Source organism: Amphiura filiformis, chromosome 17 (assembly GCF_039555335.1).
Source record: "Amphiura filiformis chromosome 17, Afil_fr2py, whole genome shotgun sequence".
In the NCBI taxonomy this organism is placed as follows: domain Eukaryota; kingdom Metazoa; phylum Echinodermata; class Ophiuroidea; order Amphilepidida; family Amphiuridae; genus Amphiura; species Amphiura filiformis.
Genome location: NC_092644.1, coordinates 24,283,715 through 24,305,479, shown reverse-complemented (window position 1 = coordinate 24,305,479; position 21,765 = coordinate 24,283,715). Strand labels below are relative to the sequence as shown.

The 21,765-nt window shown below is 36.4% G+C and overlaps 2 protein-coding genes and 1 pseudogene across 2 annotated transcripts; 2 read left to right on the top strand and 1 right to left on the bottom strand.

Annotated features, from left to right (window-relative positions):
• Positions 1-2,723: 2,723 nt before the first annotated feature.
• Positions 2,724-4,856, bottom strand: LOC140137081 (15-hydroxyprostaglandin dehydrogenase [NAD(+)]-like). The gene is made up of 4 exons (XM_072158740.1): positions 4,764-4,856; positions 3,996-4,122; positions 3,189-3,295; positions 2,724-2,756 (listed from the first exon to the last, which is right to left on the bottom strand). Exons 1-4 carry the CDS (start codon positions 4,854-4,856, stop codon positions 2,724-2,726), a joined length of 360 nt encoding a protein of 119 aa, XP_072014841.1.
• Positions 4,857-7,544: 2,688 nt separating this feature from the next.
• Positions 7,545-12,623, top strand: LOC140137080 (prostamide/prostaglandin F synthase-like). The gene is made up of 5 exons (XM_072158739.1): positions 7,545-7,598; positions 8,742-8,946; positions 11,367-11,482; positions 12,019-12,094; positions 12,460-12,623. The coding sequence occupies exons 1-5, from the start codon at positions 7,545-7,547 to the stop codon at positions 12,621-12,623; spliced, it is 615 nt and encodes a 204-aa protein (XP_072014840.1).
• Positions 12,624-15,525: 2,902 nt separating this feature from the next.
• On the top strand, positions 15,526-20,072 carry LOC140137079 (prostamide/prostaglandin F synthase-like; annotated as a pseudogene).
• The last annotated feature ends 1,693 nt before the right edge of the window (positions 20,073-21,765 follow it).

Genomic DNA, 21,765 nt, shown 5'->3' with positions numbered 1-21,765 from the left:
GGAATGATTTCGTATTTCTCTTTACTGGGAGCATACATAGCTGCTGCATGGTAAGGCTCTTCAATGAGTTTTACAAAATGTTGTGCCAAATCTTGGGTCCTGCAAAAGCAACAAACAACCAAAGGGATATCAAACAATTATGATAAAACTGAATACCAGAACCACATCATCACCACCACAACATCTTTATACACTACATTATATATTTGGTAGCACACTTCTTTCTACACACGCCATATCGTCACCATCAGCAACATCATCTCCAACTTAATATCTCATCAACGTCTTCGTCGTCATCACCATCCTCAATACTAACAACAACGACACACCAACAACACCATCAGCACTAATAAAATCAACAATACCCACCATCAGCATTATTATTATCATCATCATCATCATCATCATCATCATCATCATCATCATCATCATCATCATCATCATCATCATCATCATCATCGCAATCTCCACCACCACCTCCACCAATATATCATCGTCATTCTCAAAAACATTGTTGTCGTCATTATCGCCATCATTACTACATGTATCGTCATCATCACATTTGTTTCTCCTTACTATTCCTCTTAATCTTCATCGTCATCAATATCATAATCACCTTCATCATCGTCACTATGTGTAATGCGGCCCATACACGTTCAATCTGCAATATTGGGGACCCCAGATACAAGAGTGGATACAAAATCTACCTATTGAACACGCACAATGGTAGATTTTGTATCCACTCCTGCATCTAGGGTCACCAATATTGATCAATATTTTGATCGTGTATGGACCGCATTACTATGATTACAGGTAAGAAGTGCAGTGTTCTACGTACGTGTATTCTTGCAGAAATAGAACGTCAACTGAAGGTTGCAAAATCTGGCGGTATGATTCCTTTTCCAGTTTCATATTTTCATATATGTTTGTACGGAGTCCAGGAGGACACAATGCATTTACTCGAATATTCTTTCTCACCACTATTGGATCAAACGTCTAAATATGATATTGAGAGATAATAATTAAATCACGTCGGTTTTGTGACCGTTTTTTTTAATAGGTAAACGTTGGTCCCTATGCATGAGTTTCAAATATATCATAATAATAAGGCCAAAAAATTGTTTGATTGACGTAACCGACCTACCCTAAAATTAGGTCCGACCTAGCTTTTTTATATTTTTGATGCAAAAAAAAAATGAAAAAATTAATTAAAATAAATAAATTTAAACAAAACGTTCCAAAGCCTTTATCAAATCAAATTTACATCTTAAAAAAAATCCCGACCTACCTACCCTATTGTTTTAGGCCTAATGTGGTAAAATGTGGTGGGAGAGTATTTGACACCACATTTCAAGGTCATCAGGAACAATCTGAATTCAAATTAATTAATTAAAGATGGTCGGCATTTCATGAAAATTGGTATAACGATGAACATTTAAAGGCAACATTTTACAAGGTCATCTGAGCGTAAATTAGGGTAAAATGGTTGGGTTTCTATGAACCTTGGTGAAAATAATCAGCATTAAAATGTTACCTTTTACACGGTCACTATAAATGGAAATAATTAAGTATTCAAAGCTAAAATTCACCGAAAGTCAAATAGGCCTAGGTAAATATTCTTTTGAATTTTTAATGAAACTTGATGAAAATGATCGTCAATTATTACCACAAATTTATAAGGTAATTTCAAGGTCATCGCAAGTCATTTCATTTACAACATTATTAACATTCGTGTTTGTTATGATGAAACTTGACGGTAATCGGAGGTCATTCATTTTGCAACATTATTAACATGATGATGTGCAAGTAGTGCTTGCTGTATTTATTTTAACTTACTGTTTTTCGTTTTGCTAAATACATTTATATAGCCTACTTACAGCAATTTCTCTGGTAAAACCAAAAATGGCGCATTTAGTTGTTACATGCACTGGTACCAACGGCTCAAGGGACATCGCTAAAAACAAAAGCGAGATTAAAAATGCGTTCAAGTAAATTTACAAAAACGATGCGGTACATCTCTAAAGATTTACCAAAACCGTTTATCTTATTTTATTAAAATAATACATGTCATATTAACAGTTTGCCTGTTCTTAAAATAATTCTTACCGGATTCTGAGGACGTGTTTATGATGACACCTCCACCGCAACTTTCACCTTCCATGTACTGCACAGCCAACTTAGTACCGATTATCACACCATTCTATTTATATATGATCGGTAGGAAACAAAAAATAAATAAATAAACGGTGAAACTGTCCATGGTAGTGATACTGTAGTGTCCCTCTTTTAACTTGGTCTCCAAGCATTGTTTGTTCAAGTTCGTATATCGCATCTTGGTATTACGATATCTGACATCTACGAGTTGAGAAAGAAATGAAGGGTGAATCTATTGATATTATTTGTTTATTCGTATCTCTTGATATTATGATCTGATATCTACGAGTTGAGAAAGAGATGAAGGGAGAATCTATTGATATTGCTTGTTAATTCGTAACTCTCGGTATTACGACCTGGCATTCAAAAGTTGAGAAAGAGATGAAGTGTGAATCTATTGATATTGTTTGCTCATTAGTATATTTTGGTGTTACGATCTGACATCGATTTGAGAAAGAGATGAAGGGAGATTCTATTGATATTGTCTGCTCATTAGTATCTCTTGGGTTGCCATCTGACATCTACGACTTAAGAAAGTGATGAAGGGAGAGTCTATTGGTTTTGTTTGTTCATTCATATCTCTTGGTATTACGATCTGACATCTACGAGTTGAACAAGAGATGAAGGGAGAATCTTTAAATATTGTTTGTTCATTCGTATCCGGCTTGGTATTACGGTATACAGGAGATCAGCGTGGCGCAATTGTTAGGGCCCCAGGTTCGATCCCCAGTGGAAGGAAACCGTTTAACAAGTATCCACTCTCCATTGTTGCATTTTAATTGAAGGACAGATGCAGACGATGACAAATATCTCGCAGCCAGTTCTGATTAAACTACACCCTGTCCTGAGATAGGAGAACAGTGTATCAGTGACCATCCCCGGTTCTGTTACCTGTACTACACTCGTCTAGGTACCGCTAACGCTGTGGCAGTCTACGAAACCTCCAGCGGAAAACAGATTTGAAGATTTGAAAGATTGCATTTTGCTTTGCTTCTTTCTCAATCTATCTTCTGACATAAATAAAAACGACATACCAAATTCACTCGTAGTGTTCTTTCCCAATCAACTTCATTCGCTATTCCAGCATTATTACACACGATATGAAGGGCACCATACGTAGCTATGACTTGCTTGAAACATTCTGTGCGGAAAAGACAAAAACTAAATCAATTTTGTTACAGCTACGCTTTCTATAGGAGCCGTGTAGATGACGTAAAAGTATATAGTTACTCCTATTGCTATTTTTATCGACATGAATAAGAAGTATTCAATGAGTTAAATATCTCCATTGGGCTCGATTTTCTTTCTAGCTTCGTTGGGTTAGTTAATAGGCTTCCTATGAGCTGCAACATGGTCGGGAAGGGACAGAAGGCTTTAATGATATTTCCAACTAATTTGTAGAAACATTTGCGTTTGCGTTTACTAAATAACAAAACAAACTCGTCCTTGTTCAGAAAATAAGTGCAGTTGTTCAAATGCGTCAACCATGTGAAACCAAGGGTAAGAAAACTAACTAACATTACCTAATAATATAATATTTATCTTAATTAAGCTTGCTTCAATACAAATATGCAGACGTGGTGAAGCAATAAATCAAGAATACTGGTGTAGGTGTTCCTAGATTGACCATAGTATTCTGTCTTTCAGAATGTGCTCCCCAAATCGTTAGTTTTGGATATTAAATGTGGTTAGCGACCCCTTCACCAAAATATAATGGTCGGGGTAACGAACTTTGAACAACAGAAATACCATAGAGAACGGCTCATGATTAGTTCAGTTCTTATTGGCGGGTGCAGAACATAGTCCTTTTAATGGCATTGTGCCGGATCCTGGTTTTATACCTTCCATCTGGTCTTTAGATGATACATCACATTTGCACATGTGAATTCTTCCTGTACCGAACTCCTTTTCCAGTTCTGTCTTCGTTTTTTTCATTGCTTTTTCGTTAATATCAATAATAAAAATTGCCTGCAAAAGACAAATCAAAATATTATAAATGTGTTTCAATTGTTAGGGCTGCTCAATTATTTACAAAATTCTATACAATTTTGAAAATAGTGTGGTAAAGTCGCCAAAACAAATCTTTGCCCAGGCCTCCCAACGTATCATTGCCATTCCCACCTTTGCAAATGCAAAATGTTGGGAAATCCTAAATCTTAGCTAGCCTATTATGAGCGAGTACATATAGGACCTTTTCGTTATTTTCGTATTGCTATCTACTCACATTTAGTGTCGGATTATTATAAGCCAGATTATTTTTGGAACACCCTCAATGGTGTCCCAACACGGTGGGCCTGAAATCGCCTGCATACATTTTGATCGGCTTGTCAAATGCTTGCTTTCTCCTAAGATCCACGGTGTGAGTACAAAATTGCACATCCCTTAAACGCATTTTAGAGCTTTGATTTGTTCCACTGTGGATTTGTCCTCTGAATGTGTGAGAATGGATATTTGTTGTTGTTATCGTTGTTGTTGTTGTTATTGTTATTGTCGGGGTTTTTTGTTGTTGTTATGGCTTACATTATTTTCATTATATTCTTGGTGTTTTATATTTTCACTAGCATATTTACAAAATACAGAAGTTTACAAGTGAGGTGTTATGGACATACCTTTGCTTGTTTCCGAAGCATTATTTCTACCATAGCTTTCCCAATGCCACTGGCTCCTCCTGTAACAAGCGCTACTTTTCCTGCAATATCCATTTTTCTTGCGGTACTGATTGGAATAATTTTAGTATCTACTGTGAATATTGACTTCGTTCAAAATACTGCAATTTCGACATACTCAACCGTCGAGACACAGTTCCTAAACCTCAAATGTGATTGTACATAAATGGAATGAACTTTGGTTAGGTCAAGTTTTTAGATATAATTGTTAATGAACCACACAATTGGAACTGGTGCCGCTCTTAACCGCGCATGTAACTAATTGTGTGATTGTTTAATGTTTACTCACTAGGAGCATCGGTCAAGTTCAATTTCATATGAGTTCAATACCATTGGAACTGATGCCACTCTCAACCGTATAGATAACTATATGTGATTGTTTGATGTTTACTCACCACGGTTGTTTGATGTGATCATTTAATAATTTTTCTATCAAAACATAATATAATTTTCAATTCTATACCTGGACAATACCAATAGCTATCATACTATACACATATATTTTTTAGATATTTTTAACATAGCTTTTCCTTTCTTCATCAAATTTTTCATATTTTTCTGCTTTTTTGTGGCATTTTTTACTTTATAAAATGTATATCTGTGTGCAAATTGGGGGCGCTATTTACATATATTTTAATTCATATAGTTTAATTTAGCCCAATAATATGAGTTATTGCTTTTATTTCATGATAATAATTTTTTAGAAAATTTCCTTGCTATTTGTTACTCACTTTTCTGATGTTTTAATGTCATTATGCAAGTGTCTAACCCTTGTAAAGATTCAAACAAGATTTAAGATAAATAGCGCCATCAGAGTTCAAGTTTGCTTAAAATGAATACAGTTCTACATGTCATCAAACAATCGTGTCACAAGTACGTCGGTCAAGTTGAATTTCAACAAGGCAAAGAAACAAGAATGGAAACAAGAATGGAACAGCCCAGCAAACACAAAACGTTTACGACATCATTCGCAAAAGGTTATAAAAGGCTGTCGGAAAACGTTTAAATGTCGGGTTATATAAAGGGTACATTAATGGTATAAAACGTTTTCATAACATTAAATAACATTTGTTGGTAATTTACTACACAGCAAACACAAACGTTTTACAGAAAACATTTAAATGTCGGGTTATATAAAGGGTATAAAAACGTTTTAATAACATTCCAAAAACATTTTTGAAAACTTGGTACAAATCATTCTGAACAGAATGTTTTTGGGGGTTGAAAAATATTTTGCAAAAAATGTTTGCCCAAAATATTTACAATAACGTTTTTAAAATGTTTTCACGACCTTTATATAACCCGACATTTAAATGTTATTAAAACGTTTTGTAAATAACATTTTAAGAACATTTCTGTATTTGCTGGGTGCAAATATTTTAACATAATGTTATTTAAGTGTTGACAAAATATTTGGCCAAAAATTTTTGCAAAAATAGCTTACAATGACATTTCGAAAACATTTTAAAAATATTGTTGTAGTGTGTTTTCATACAAAACGTTTAAAGCGATTTCATGACCTATAACCCGACATCATGTTATTAAAACGTTTTTACCTAAACCAAGACCCAAAATATAACTTATTTAAAACGTGTTAAAAACGTTTTTGTGTTTGCTGGGAGTGTACAGAATGTCTCAAATGCCAAAAGCGGACCAATCGAAGATTGCATGTAGCCATACAGGGTGTCCCAAAAAGCGGACCAATCGAAGATAGCACGTAGCCATTCAGGGAGTCCCAAACAAGCGGACCATTCGAAGATTGCACGTAACCATACACGGTACCCTAAAAAGACCTCAACACTCGGATGGCGAATAATCATAGGAAAACGGTGAAACATATGGCATGTTTAGGGTATTTTAAAACTGTTCCGTAGAGAGTAATAATCACGATTTAATATTAACTTTATTTCACTTCAATCGGTGGTCTAGAACAAAAGTTATGCTTTATCCAACAAAGGGGTCAAACATCGACTTGGGATAGGAAGATTTAGCAAAAAGAAATCATATTTTTGGTATTATTTGGTCAATAATTAAAAAAAAACTGGAGTGTCTAGATTACAAAAACACACAAAAGTCCAGTTTTTGACCTTTCCTTTTTCAAAAATGCGAAGCAAAATATGTGGTTTTGTGTGTGGGGGGTGCGTGATTATCTCCGACATTGTTATTTTTACACCAAATCTGTGTCTATTTAGATTCCTTGACTATCATGACTATAATTTCCTTTCCTTCCAAAATGTATACTTTTATACAGCTTGCATGTAGAAATTAGAGCACTTGTAACTAATGCATAATATGTAAAAGTGCACAGTCCCTATACATAATGAATGTGAAACTAGCCCCAAGTCGATTTTTGACCCTTTTGTTTGCTGGAGTATTATGTTTTGCTCTAACACACCGATTGAAGTGAAATATTAAAGCTTGATTATTCCTCTTTACAGTACAGATTTAAAATACCTAATAGGTTTTACCGTTTTTCTCCAATTGTTCGCCATCCGATTTTTAAGATCTTTTTGGGACAACCTGTATACTACTTCATTATCTAAGATAAGATAATAGGGCGACGCGCAACAATTTCCTACACAATCAAGGTCCATAGTCCTTCTTGTTTTCCTCATATTATAACCCTTGATCTTGCGCACATTTTGTTCTAGTTGGATTGCATACTACATTGACGTCTCAATATTGTTTCACCGAATAGGAGCCCGTCTTTGATTTGGAGAGACAATGGATCTCTCAAACATTGCAAATAATCTTGTCAGGGATGTTGTCACAGGAGAGGTAAGGATTTCAAGTTCAATAATTACCTCTATTATTTATTAACTTTACATTCACAATGTAGAGTTATAGAATCACTTTATGCTTTCTTATTATGAATCAGTGTTAATTGACTGACAAGGGAATACTGTGACGTCAGCACCCTAGTATTTTCGAAACGGTTTGTAAGTAATCTATACCACGTACTGTATTAATGTATGGAAGTGAAGCATGGTCAATAACAACAGACATTAAAAGAAGATTAGAGAGCTGCGAGATGTGGTTCCTTAGAAGAATGATGAAGATCCCGTGGACTGATAAAGTGTCTAATGACGATGTCCTAGGTAGAGCAAATGTGAACAGGAAGCTGTTACGTGAAATCAGAGTTAAGCAGCTCAAATTCCTTGGTCATATCCTCAGAAAGGATGGTTTCGAGAACATAGTATTGACAGGAAGAATAGAAGGAACAAGGAGCAGAGGCAGGAAGAGAGTGATGTGGTTATCAAATCTGAAAGACTGGCTAAAAGAAAGGGGAGCTGAACATAAAGCGACAGAGCTTCTGGAGATGGCTTATAACAGAGAATTGTGGCATGACATGATCGCCAACGTCTTAGGATATGGCATCTAGAGAGAGAGAGAGAGATCACGTACAATTGTGCCTCTCTACACGAAATGTACTGTTAATCATACACTGATGATCCAACGGACAAAATACCCATAGTCCTATTGCTAATTGCTCGATTCTCTAAATATACGGAAATTAAGCATACAATAATGAATACATAAATTGAATACAAAACCCACCAAAGTCCATAGTTTTCTCAAAACCACTTTCCATGGACTTGGGTGGGTTTTGTATTCATGTATTCAATTTCAGATTCATTGACGTTAAATGACGTTAAATCTTCAGTGTGTATCTGTTTCCAACATAATATCTTATTTTTTTGTAATCTTAATGGTTCTCGCCCTCAAAATCATTTTTGTATGATAATTTAATGCAACGGATCGAAATTGACAAACAATTATACTCACATAATAATTAATTGTTTAACTCGTGGAAATTTGCTGCAGCAATGCGCAAATATATCAGCAGCATCTTTTAAAATAAGATTGTTTTATTAACTGGTAGCAACTGATACCAAATGTTTTCATTGTTATCAACTTCAGATGGTAAAAATTTCTTCTCTTTGGGAAGAACAATCCTGCGTGATTCACTTCCTGCGACGATTTGGATGACCCTTCTGTAGGCTGGGTGCTAAAGAACTTAGTCTTCTGAAGCCCCAGCTGGAGGCTCACAATGTGCGTCTCATTGGGATTGGCGTTGAGGAATTCGGATTGGAAGAATTCCAGGAAGGCAAATATTGGGATGGGGGTAAGTACATTTAGTAGTATTTTGTGAACATAAAAAATACCTGCAGTACAGTGTACAGTGTCGCATAAAAAATACCTGCAGTACAGTGTACAGTGTCGCATAAAAGCGGTTGGGACACCGATAGAAAAGCATCATGTATAAGCCGTATATCCGTACTTTTTGATATCTAATAACGCTGCTTTACTTTCGCGATAAACCTTTCCCAACCCCTCAATCCTGCGGCTTCCCTCCCCACAAATCATTGTTGGGCCCTTCAAGCCAAGTCAGTCCTAAAAGACACGAAGAAGTCAATTATAATGTGTCTTATATATCTCATGTGTGCAGGTTTAGTGTGATTACTCTTCAATCTGCAACAACACCCTACACTCAGTAGCGTAGCCAGCGGGGGGGGTGACAAGAACATGAAAGAGAAAATCAGGAGGGCAAAGGAAAAGAAAAAGGGCAAGGAGCCCCTTTTCTAGCAAAATTCAGGGCCAAAATAGTGTAAAATACAAGCCCTTTTTTAGCCGGATAATGGGCGAAAATAGCGTAAAATACCATTTTTTTCGCGCTACGCGCGCACATCGTCCCAATAAGGCCCTTTTAGTAGGCATATCACCTCAAAAATAATCGCAGCAGAAACATGTTATTTAATGTTCCTACATTATTGAGCTTTATTAAAGCATCAAAAATCAAAAAACAGAATTGAAATCGGTCAATGCATTGTGACGTAGTGTCAATTTAAAGATGCTCGTAGATGGAATGAAATCCTGCCACAAATGGCTGTAATGACAAAATTGGCACATTTTAAGATTTTGAAGGTATATTTGGACGCTTGCTTGAAAAAGCAGTGTAATTTAAATATCACATGTTAAATGCATATCTTTCCTGACTTCGTTACAGAAAACAAAATTAAAAATCTATCATTGAATAATTATAATAAATTAACCAAATATACTATTTTAGCAATTTCGGCCAATCTGCAGACAAATTAAATCTCAAAAAATGACTAAGTTCAGCTAATTAATATGCAAAATTGATGCCAATAGAAAACCGTACATGATATAAAGGTGCGGGTTTTTTTGCACACATATGTATACAAAGTTCTTTCAATTGATAACAAAAAAATACACAAAAAGTAATTAATTATGCAAATTAGGTAATTACAGCTAATTATGTATTTATGATATTATTATGCAAATTAGGCATGAGTAATTTTAGGTTTTTTCAATATTTAATGAACGTCTGTTCATTCATCATAAATTTATTAAGTATGATCCTGTTATGAGGTTGAATAAATGAACTGCAGTTAATTATTTAAAAACAATACAAAAAAATAAAAAAATTGACATTTTGACGGTGTCTGGAAAATAATTTTCATTTTTACTGTAAACATGGTATGTGTCACCATTACTCAAAGCCAAGTCCGAAAAGTAAAAATTAAAATTCAGTTGCAAAGAGACTTTAAATTAACATTTTGTCATCTGGATTAACATGGGAGGATAATCGGTAAAAGCAAAAGCTATTTTACTGTACCGCGTATACAAAAATAGTATGGCCTTGGACACACACAATGGCTTAGAGCTATTGTGGTTTGGAAAATTACTCCCTAAAAATATCATTGATTAATGTTTTGCTTCAACTAGTTTTAGGGAAGTGTTTCATTCGTTGTCGACGGAATTAATTTACATGCTAAGAAAGATTAGTATTTCAGCTAAATGGTGGTAGTTCCTTTACTTCAATAGGCCTATATTTACTGATTTATGAGCGATCTTCAAAATCCATAAAAACAGGCAGTAGCTCTCAAACAAAACAATTTTTTATTTAAGGACCCGATGTTAGCCTCGGAAAGGCTTCACACACATATATTAAAAATTTAAACAATTTGGATAAATGAAGCATATGAAGAAATTCATTTATCGACATGGATGTTTTCTAAAATTGGCCAAATTTGAAGCGCGCCCTTTTCAATTCACTGTTATGCTTGCATGCACAGTGTAGCAGAATTATTGTGCAGCCACTGTGACATACCTACTTTTAGGGAAGCTCGAAGACATACAGACTCTATGTATTGTATGATGCAACTGCATTTTTTTCGTCTGTGCCCCCAAAATTTTATTTTGCCCCCCTGACCAAGAAAGCTGACTACGCCCCTGCCTACACTGACGGATAAAAGTGTTAGAACGCTTTGGATTGCCCCTTATTCTCCAATTAATCATGTTAATGTTGAATCCCACACGTGCCTGGTAGAAGTTCTTATCTGTAGAAGTCCATTTGGAGGAAATAAGGATTGCGTTTACATCAGCCTCCAGTGACAAGCATTAGCCACTTTAGGCAATCCCTTTTTACTTTACCTATGTGGATAAAACTAATATAAATATATTATTATCATATTATGTTGACCATTATGATAATTGGTTGTTTCTTCTTTATTGTGAAAGAATTGTACATAGATACCAAGAAACAGACTTACCAAAGTGTTGGATACAAGAGATTTAACATGGTAAACATGGTACCTGCTCTTATGTCGAAAAAGGCACGTGATGCAAATAGCAAGGTTAGTACTAAACCGTAAGGCAAGATCAACGCCAGTATAATTCGACGTTTTCGTGCGTTTTGTCGTCACGACAAACGCAGGGCTATTTTACCGGAGCGTTTTTATGCTGTAACTACACTACGTCGTCGGGAAGAGGGAAAGGCTCCCATTTAATGCTATTGTAATTTTCATTTGAGCCGGAAATTGAAATTTGACAGAGTGATATATTTGTATATTGCACAAACATAGGCAAGCAATCTTTGTTTTATATAACGATACGAAACAAATTCTTTTCCAGCCGTTGCACAATAGTACAACTATTCAACGGTTCAAATCAAAAGAGCTTTTAACAGTTGAAAGTGGTTATATCATTGCTTTTTTCTATAAAAACCATTATAATATTACCTTTATAACAATTAATCAAACGAATATATGTAATTAATCATTCAATATAGGCCAGAGGAAATTGAACTGACTTACTGAGCAAGCAAATACATAGCAAGTACATAATATATTAAAGTTAGTATTAATCAGAGATTTGACTTTCTTTATTTCAGTCTAAGAAGTTCGGCATATCAGGTAACTTGAAAGGAGATGGCTTACAGACAGGTGGAACTATGATTGTCAGTAAAGGTAAGCACATGTGCGATATACGGCATCAAAATTACCGTAACATTTACATTCTTAGCTCAAATGTCGAGTATAAAGCTTTACAAAGAGAGCTAAGAGCTTCCTACATTTGACAGTTTTTAAAATTCGTCTTAAAACTTCAGAAAAGTAGAAAGCTGTAGTGTTACTACAACACGTACAACATTCGAACCTTTTGGATAGAACCTGACAGAATGATAAGGCATCCCTTTTCCCCTTCCCAACTGTGTATTATTGATTGAGCTGCTTCTAAAAATCATTCCGTCCGCAAGGGCATGATGAAGATATCATAAACTGATTCTGTTTCCCTATAGGTAAACCTTTTTTTTCTTCTGGTATGTTTGTTCTAGGTGGAGAGATGGTCCTCCTCAACTTCAAACAAGAAGTCTTTGGTGATCATGTCGCTTTGGAGGACGTCTTAAAAGCTCTCAACATACAGGAACCTGTACCACAACTTAAAGTCAACGAAGCTTCAGCAACTGATGATAAGGGAAAGGGAGCTAGTGCACTATAGCAGAAGACATTCCATGCGGATTCCATGTGCCGTTTTTTCATTGTCAGTTTGTCACGACATGATAGGGAACCATACTATTAACCATGTTTTTTGACGGATTCGGTTTTTGTACGTGGACGAGATTGAACGGGTGGTGTCACTTCAATCTATGTAATAGATGGCACTCTTGAATATCATCAGATTGACGTCCCGTGTTTACGTACTGTGTCCGTACAAACATGCTGCTAATCATGCCAAAAATGTAGCCTGTACAATTTCGGACATCGTGTTGTTCATCTTAAAATATGTTGCTAAATCTATCACCCAATCTTTTCAAATTTACAAAGAGTTGGGTAAACGTTGAGTTGTGTGATGTTTGAAGGACCACTCCGGCAATCACATCATTATACCTTATATGTTAGAAAAACAATTATCAATCACGAATCACCGGGTTTCATTTAAAACAAACTCATATTGACCATAAAAACGAATAAAAACAACCGGCTCTCAACACGCGATATTCAAAACTCCCGCGCCAAAATTACCTGTGGCAATTGACGTCATGGTTATTTGTGCTCAATTGTCGTCAGCTTTCATTGTGTTACTGGGTCGTAATTGCCACAGGCAATTTCGGTGCCCGGGGAATTTGAATATCGCGTGGTGAGAGACGGTTGTTTTAATTCGTTTTTAAAGTCAATATGAGTTTCTTTTAAATAAAACTGACGTGATTCGTGCTTGATAATTATATTTCTAACATATAAGGCATAAAGTTGTGATTGCCGGACTGTTCCTTTAAAAGCACCCTTCTTTTAACAGTGTTCACAAATAGATTGTAATTATCCTAAAAGACGCATTTTATATTAACACATAATATTGGCATTCATTGATACAATGTAGGGTTTCCCCGAAAAGCTAAACGTTCGTGAAATATTTTGTCTGACTACTCTTCTTTACTAAGTAGTTAATTATATGTATTGCACGGCTTTGCTGTTTGTTTGTTATTTTTGTTTTTGTTTTGTTTTTGCTTCCCCCTTTCAAACAATGTAACATGATATTTTCATTATGAAGTATGACGTCTGATGACTAAACTTTTCATTAAAGAGGCCTCATGACTGAAAAAAAGAATCATATGATTATCACATGCTTCGTTGTTTGAAAAAGGGATACTTTAACATGTTTTAAAAAGTGTGGTTATATTAAAGTTAGGTCACAGGTTCGATTCCTGGGTGACCAATACTTGCGTTGTTGCTACTAATTTTATTACCGGTCATTGCCTTAAAGTTGTATCATTATAATTTGTATTAAAATTGTATATAATGCTGGCATATGAAAATTTGGAGAGATTGAACCCCGGTCGCTGGATTACCGGTCCAGAGTCTTAACCACTGCATTACCTGAGTTCACAGTTGGTACTTGGGCAATCTCAACTTAAGTCCTAATGATAACTCTCTCACTGTGTACTAAGCGGCCATTTATAATATTATAACGAAGAAGGCGGTGGCCTATATGCCTTTAGTTGAGATTGCCCGAGTACCAAGTGTGAACTCAGGTAGACCGGTTATCCAGCGCCCAGGATTCAATCCCCGCTGAGTCCTGATTCTTCATGTAATTCGATCCTTCATGTAATTATTTCGTGTAATCTAATCCTAACTCTAACCCTAATCCTAACCCTAACCCTAAACCTAATCCTAATCATAACCCTAATCCTAACCCTAACCCTAATCCTATCCCTAAACTAACCCTAACCTTAACCCTAACCCTAATTTCGTGTAAAATTACATGAAGGAATAACCTTTTTTTTCTCTCTCAAAATTTTCATATGCCAGTTTGCTCGATCCTCAAAATCATCATTTAAATCATAATCTCTCGGACTTGCATCGTTTTTTTCCGATCCTCGCATATATTAATTGTGTCTCGAAATGTCTTGCGCCCTGCTACATACAGGCCGCCTCCTTCGCTATCTAAAATTTTATATACATAATAAATTCCTGCACCACTATGTTCCACAAAATGTGGGATTCGTTTTCCCTACTTTGAATCCAACAAATTTTCAATAAAATGTTAGCTTTTACTGTCAGCAGATACGGGTTCAATTCCCGGCGGTGGGAATATGCTGGGATGTTGACTTGGGAAAAATGTCAGAAATTAATTGGCAACCTCTGTAGATTACATTCAGACTTCCGTTCTCTCCCTGGTTCATTTAGAATTGGGAATCATGAAAGTACTCCTTCCTTCGAAGGGGGCGTTAAGGCGTTGGTTCCATGTACAGAGAGCCATACCTATTATACATGTATCTCGCAGCCAGTTTCGAAAAGAGTAGAGTTTATAGAGGTTTATCCAGGGTTGTTAAAACCCAAACAAATCAAAATGTTTAGCTTAATCCATAATCACAGGCTCCGGTAGATTTTGAATATTGTGAGGGGGCAAAATTTTGGGCCTGCTCCGAGGCGCGAAACGCTGAAGGGGAGGCGTTTGAAATGCATACATTCTTACATGAATTGTGCCTTACATTTTGAATTATACCCTGAAATTATGAATTTTACCTTAAAATTATGAATGTTATCCTAAAATTATGAATTTTACCCTAAAATTAGGAATTTGATTATTGGGGGCCTAGGGTACTTGGGACCCCTCACCAAAATTATTGGGGCGGCCCCCAGGCCCCCGGTTCCGGAGCCACTAATAGGCACCAATTATTATTTTGGTGGCAATAGTTAAAGGTAGCCAGCAACTGTATAATGATAGGATGATAATAATTGAAACACAATCTTGGTTCACAATCTATAGTCCATAGTCCAGGCCATGTAATACTCTTTTTACAAATTAAACTTTGATCTTGCTTTCCTTTTATTTTTGATATCACATACAACGTGTTAAATTGCCTATTCGAATAGAAATTGTTTCCGTCTTTGATTTAGGGACGATGGATCTCTCAAACATTGCAAATAATCTTGTCAGGGATGTTGTCACAGGGGAGGTAAGTACTTCTACTCCATGAACTCGACGTCAAATATTTATGCAAGAAGTCTTCATTATTCAATCTGTTTCACTTTCAAATCCTTATAATTGCAGTTGAAGAAAAATCCATTATATTTGAGGTCGAATATCTTATCATTCTTACGTCAACAAACGTCCTTTCCCGGGTGGTCACTCCCATTGTGGCCTGTACACCATCCGCGATAATGAAAACGCGTAAAAAGGGTAGTTTTTCGTGGGTACGCACGATACGCGCGTAACGCGTTTAGGGTGTCAAAAACATAATATATTGGAAAAAAAGGGTAGCAAAATTGCAATTGCTAATACGCGGAAATGAAATTTAGGGTATGAAATTTGATGCAAGGAATAAAATCCCTGTTTAGGGTGTGAAAACACCTGTTTAGGGTATTGTTTTAGCCAAGGGTTAAATCCTTGTTTAGGGTGCTTTTCAAAAGTTGATTGTCGCGGATGGTGTACAGGCCGCAATGTGAGTGACCCCCCCCGGCGTCCTTTACAGGTTAAACATGACTGAAAATAGAATGGAAAATAGATGTGCCTGATAGATTTCTACTGGAAGGTACGTTGGTATTTTATGGACCATTATTCCAATAGTGTACCTTATTTTGGCATATATGTACACAGGGCAATTATTGTTTTATTTTTACTTCTATTAGGATATTTAGGGGTATCCTCCATGGAAACATTTAGGAAAGGTCACGGGGACGTGTCCCCTCCCTCAACCCGCAGCTTCCGCCGCTTATGATTGGTTTTCTGGTGTACCTTTACCAAACATGATCGAAATTTACGGGTTAACCTGAATTTATAATCGAGCGATTGGTATTTGATAAGTGAGGTTGCGCGATTTTCCCAACGCAACAAAAAGCGCTCTTCATGTACCTCATTGGCTCAAAACCTAAATTCAGCTTTATACTTATAATTGTTCGATTCATGGACATTTGTCTCAGAAACAAAAATTGCTAATGCCTCTTTCGAAATGATGCTGTCTAAGTAACCGTTAGCAATCACCAGCTGGAATCACAAGTTTCTATCCTCATATTGTCAGATGGTGAAAATGTCCTCTCTTTGGAAAGAGCAATCCTGTGTGATCCATTTCCTGCGACGATTTGGATGACCCTCCTGTAGGCTGGGTGCTAAGGAACTCAGTCTTCTGAAGCCCCAGCTGGAGGCGAACAACGTGCGTCTCATCGGAATTGGCGTTGAGGACTTGGGAGTGGAAGAATTCCAGGAAGGCAAATATTGGGACGGGGGTAAGTAGCATTATGTGTAAGTAAACTTGCAGCTGTAATGCTTTTTAAAAAGGTTGACATTGTGACAAAATTCCATCTTTAAGCCGTATAATTTACATGACACATGGTATATCTGTATTCAACATTCAAGTTCAATGGGTATGTGGATTAATTTACGTTACCTTTCAGGTTCAAAGTGTACTTTACCACCTCTGGTCAAATCACCCATTTGTTCGTGATGTCAGATTTATAAATAACCATCGCTCACTTAAATGGATAAAACTATTACTTATACAGGGTGTATCAAAATGATTGGTACAACAAAATACAACAGGAGCTATCTAATTTATAGATTAATGTTATAAAAGGTTATCAATTTATAAATAGTGGGCATTTTAAGAAGATCCAATGTTACATAATGGACTGGTCAATAAACACCAAAACTGATGGGTACCAATCATTTGGATACAGCCTGTACACTGTGACTCTACGAGTAATTTGATCATTATGATAAGAATTGGTTATTTCTTCTTTATTTTTCAAGAATTGTACATAGATACCAAGAAACAGACATACCAAAGTATTGGATACAAACGATATAACATGGTGAACATTATACCTGCTATTGTGTCGAAAAAGTCACGAGCGGTATATAGCAAGGTTAGTAACCGTAAGCACGTTAGCGCATGTTTTACCGTGCGTCAAACTCAGTCTTACGCAAGCAATTTTGCCGCAGAGTTATTTTCGCTTCTGCAAGAAGAAATTTTGGGCAGAACAAACCCCGCATATTTAATTCTAATGCTTATCTTTTAGAAACGCATGAATTGAAACAGATTTAGGTCACGAATACTTGCTACATATATATCAGTTTGTATATGAGCTTATATGGAATCGTCCGAAATCCACTTAATGCTACGCAGGGCGGATTCATACTCCACATGCATACCGTAAAAATTCGATAATAAGCATATGCGCCTATTAACGAGTTGGTCGGACAAAAATGAATTTTTAGGGTAGTTGGGTAAACTTTAGGGTAGTTTGTTATACTTTTTCATTTTGTTTTCAAAAATTATAAAGTTTACCCAACTACCCTAAAAATTCGTTCTTGTCTGAGCAACTCGCCCGGGCAACTCGTTAATAGGCACATATGCTTATTATCGAATTTTTACGGTATGCATGTGGAGTATGAATCCGCCCTGCGTAGCATTAAGTGGATTTCGGACGATTCCATATACAAAGTGATATATCTCAATGTCATATGTACCTAAAATCAATGACTAACAGAGCAAAATACAGCTAGCATCCAATAAACAGATCTGTGACTTTTTTCAGGCCAAGAAGTTGGGCATAGCAGGCAACTTGAAAGGAGAAGGCTTCCAGATTGGAGGGACTTTAATTGTCAGTAAAGGTAAGCACATGTGCGTTGGGACGGCATCAAAATTTACATAATTAGCTCAAATGAAAAGCGTGTGGCTTTCAAAGAGCACTTGTCATAAATCTAAACCTGCGCATGCTATGACAATTTGATTAATACGGTCGTATGCAGAATCTTGTTAGGACCAATGTGATGTTACTGATGTAATACCACGTTTGCTACCAAAAGCTTCAAATTGACAAATATTGACACCGTATTTGAAATTCGGTGCATTTTCAAAAGTTAGAAATTGAATGGAGCACTCACAGGCTAATTACAGAGTGTGACCATGTCGTTGCCCGAAACGACCGCTAGATGATATCGAATGCACCATGACCGCGTAACATCACTAACATAATAACAATTGAATAAACCGCGACAAATAGTCGACAGGAGCTCATAACGGGCAAGCAAGCTTGGCCCTAGCCATTCCAGTGCTTGATCGTTTTAATTTGCAACTGGAAGATGCTCCAAATTAAACAAAACACTCAGTGGTGTCATTCTTTGTAAATTTAATTTCTTATAGCATTATTGTGGTATTACATTGAAGTTAAAAATATTCTGCATACGATCGTATCATCAACCAAAGTGTCATATAAACAGGATCTGGTTTGGATTTATGACGGGTTACATTGAGGGCTTTCTTTTTGTGTTGTGTTTACTAATAAATTTTGGATTTATAAAGCGCCTTTCTCCAGATCTTCAGGACTCAAAGCGCTGTAATTTCGCTAGCAATGGCGAATCATCACAATCAGATGGCATCAACTAGGATGCTGCCGAACGGCGCACACCTATCCGCATTTAGATTGTAATAACCACCAATTATCTGTCATTGTCTGTGCAGCTCCCCCAAAATCCATTGGGTGAAGGAAGTTTTTGATAACCAAACAACTAATCACCGATTTTTGCGATACAGGAGGAAACCGGAGATCCCGTAGAAAACCTGCGAGAGCGAGTATGGAATCGGGATAAACCAAGTGCACATGAGTCCTTGGGCCGCGCCGGGGTTTGAACCCGGGACCTCAGCAGTGCAAAGCGAGGGAATTACCGCTGCGCTAACTCGCCCTCCCGCTGCGCTAATTCGCCCTTTACTAGAAGCTACTAGAAATCCCGAAAAGCAGATGGCTACTACAGCAACCATTCGGATATAGCATGATCATCATGATCGACGGAATGATAAGGTGCCACCACCTGGAGGTGGCGCGTATGTAGGGCTGTTAAGACACCCCCCCTTTTTTTTTTCAGCGTCGCTGTCACCCAAAGACCCCATATTTGTTTACAAACACATGGTATGTCACCGAAGACCCCTTATTTTTCCATTTCATCTGTCACCCAAAGACCTTTATTTTTCAATTTGAACTGCAACTTTCATTTATCACTAATTTTGTTACTTACTTTGACAAAACAACTAGAACTAGATATTTAATGTTCGAGGTTTCTGTAGCACTTTTTCGGCTCTCACCCAAAGGTTCCGTTTAAAAAAGGTTATGTTCTCACCCAATAACCCCATATTTGTTACATTAATTTGCTCTCACCGAATGCCTCTTACCAACTGCCAGCCCTAGACCTATATCCATTTCATATTGAAATCATTCTAGAATCAAGAAATCCTTGATAGCATTATCCTGGACTTTTTTCTTTGGCATTCTTATTCCAGGTGGTGAGATGGTCCTCCTCAATTTCAAACAAGAAGTCTTTGGTGATCATGTCGCTTTGGAGGAAGTCTTCAAAGCTCTCAACATACAGGAACCTGTACCTCAACTTAAAGTCAACGAAGCTTCAGCAACTGATGATAAGCATGATAAGGGAAAAGGAGCTGCTAGTGCACACTAATTGAGATGCGCGTAGACATTGTACGATTTTTGTTATGGTAGATTCAGATTATACCAAACTCAGGAACCATGATACCCCCAGCAAACACAAAACATTTTACAGAAAACGTTTTATTGTCGGTTATATAAAGGGTATAAAACTTAAAACGTATAACATTTGGTATTACAAAGTTTGAAAATATTGGGCAAAAATGTTTGCCAAGAAATATTTTACAATAACATTTATGACAACATTTTAAAAATGTTGTGTTTTTTCATATAAAACGTTTTAAAAGCGTTTTCATGACCTTTATATAACCCGACATCTAAATGTTATTAAAACGTTTTAAGAACAGTGTTTGTGAATTTCAACCGATGTAACCATAAATCGGCATTCATAAATTCAAAGTTTTTGGATGACTCTGATTGATTGGCTGGTTGATATAGATTGGACCAGTTGTTTCGTTTCACTACTGGCCCGCCATAACTTCATCTTGTCATACAGTAATTATTAGTATGTCTTAAAATGCCTACATTTCTAACTGTAACATGTTCCTGCAAGGCTCATATTTGGGCGACTAATTGCTAGTTGGTGTAGATTGGACCAGTTGCTATGCTCCACTACTTGCCCACCAGCACTTCAGCTTGCCCAATATAATTATCCCTACGTCAATTACCCGAAGTATGTCTAGTTGAAAAGATCACATTTTTATCATACCGTTATGAGTTCGGCAGACTGCCGAATACAGATTTATCTCTTAATCATCTTACACATGGTTCAGAATGCTCTTGAATTGGCAAACATGGTCGTACGATCGTCTGCGATCAAAATTTTGATCGCTGCGACCATTTTTTTATCGTAACGATCAAGATTTTCATCGTTACGATCATAATTTGATCATTGTTTTTTCATAAGGGCAGGGTTTCAGACCATGTGGCACTGCACCAGTAACTTTATTATCACGCTGAATCACCATCAAATGCCCTCTAGCTCTAAAGGGCTAATTTCGCTAATCCCTGTTTGCAAATTTAAGACAATTCAGGGGTAATATGAATTAAACAAAGAGACAAATCTCTACTCGGCAGTCTGCCAAACTGAAAACAATACCTTATTAAAATGATTATTCAAAACATTACCCAGCACTGTATGTTCTGTTACTATAATGAACTAATAGCAAATCTTGTTTTGAAAAATCACAGAACTTGTTTAATATTAGCCATATTTTTTCAATTTTACAACAAGGTTGGGTAGACGGTTGAGTGACGTAATTTTTCAAACAGTTGCAAGGTTCATAATTTCCTGGGCATATGGTAAATGGCACTGATAAGGTGTTTAAACATGTTAAACATCCCCATGACAGTGTTGTAGTTCTAAAATAATTATCTGAAAAGATTTTTATTCACAACTAATTGCAATCACTGGGAAAGGTAGAATCCACTGCAAAGCAATAACATTTGTAAATTGTGTATAGAATTTTCTTGCAAAATCATTTCATCCATAATTGAAAGTGTTTTAAAAGCTTTATCACTAAATATATCACCCTCTCGAACAATGTAACATTATATTTCCATTATGACATATGACGTCTGGAGCTAAACTTGTCATTAAAAGAGGCCTCAAGACTGAAAAAGAAATCATAAGGGAATGATATGCTTCATTGTTTGAAAAGGGATGCTTATCAAATTAAATGTCCTGGGTTCGATTCCTGGTTGAT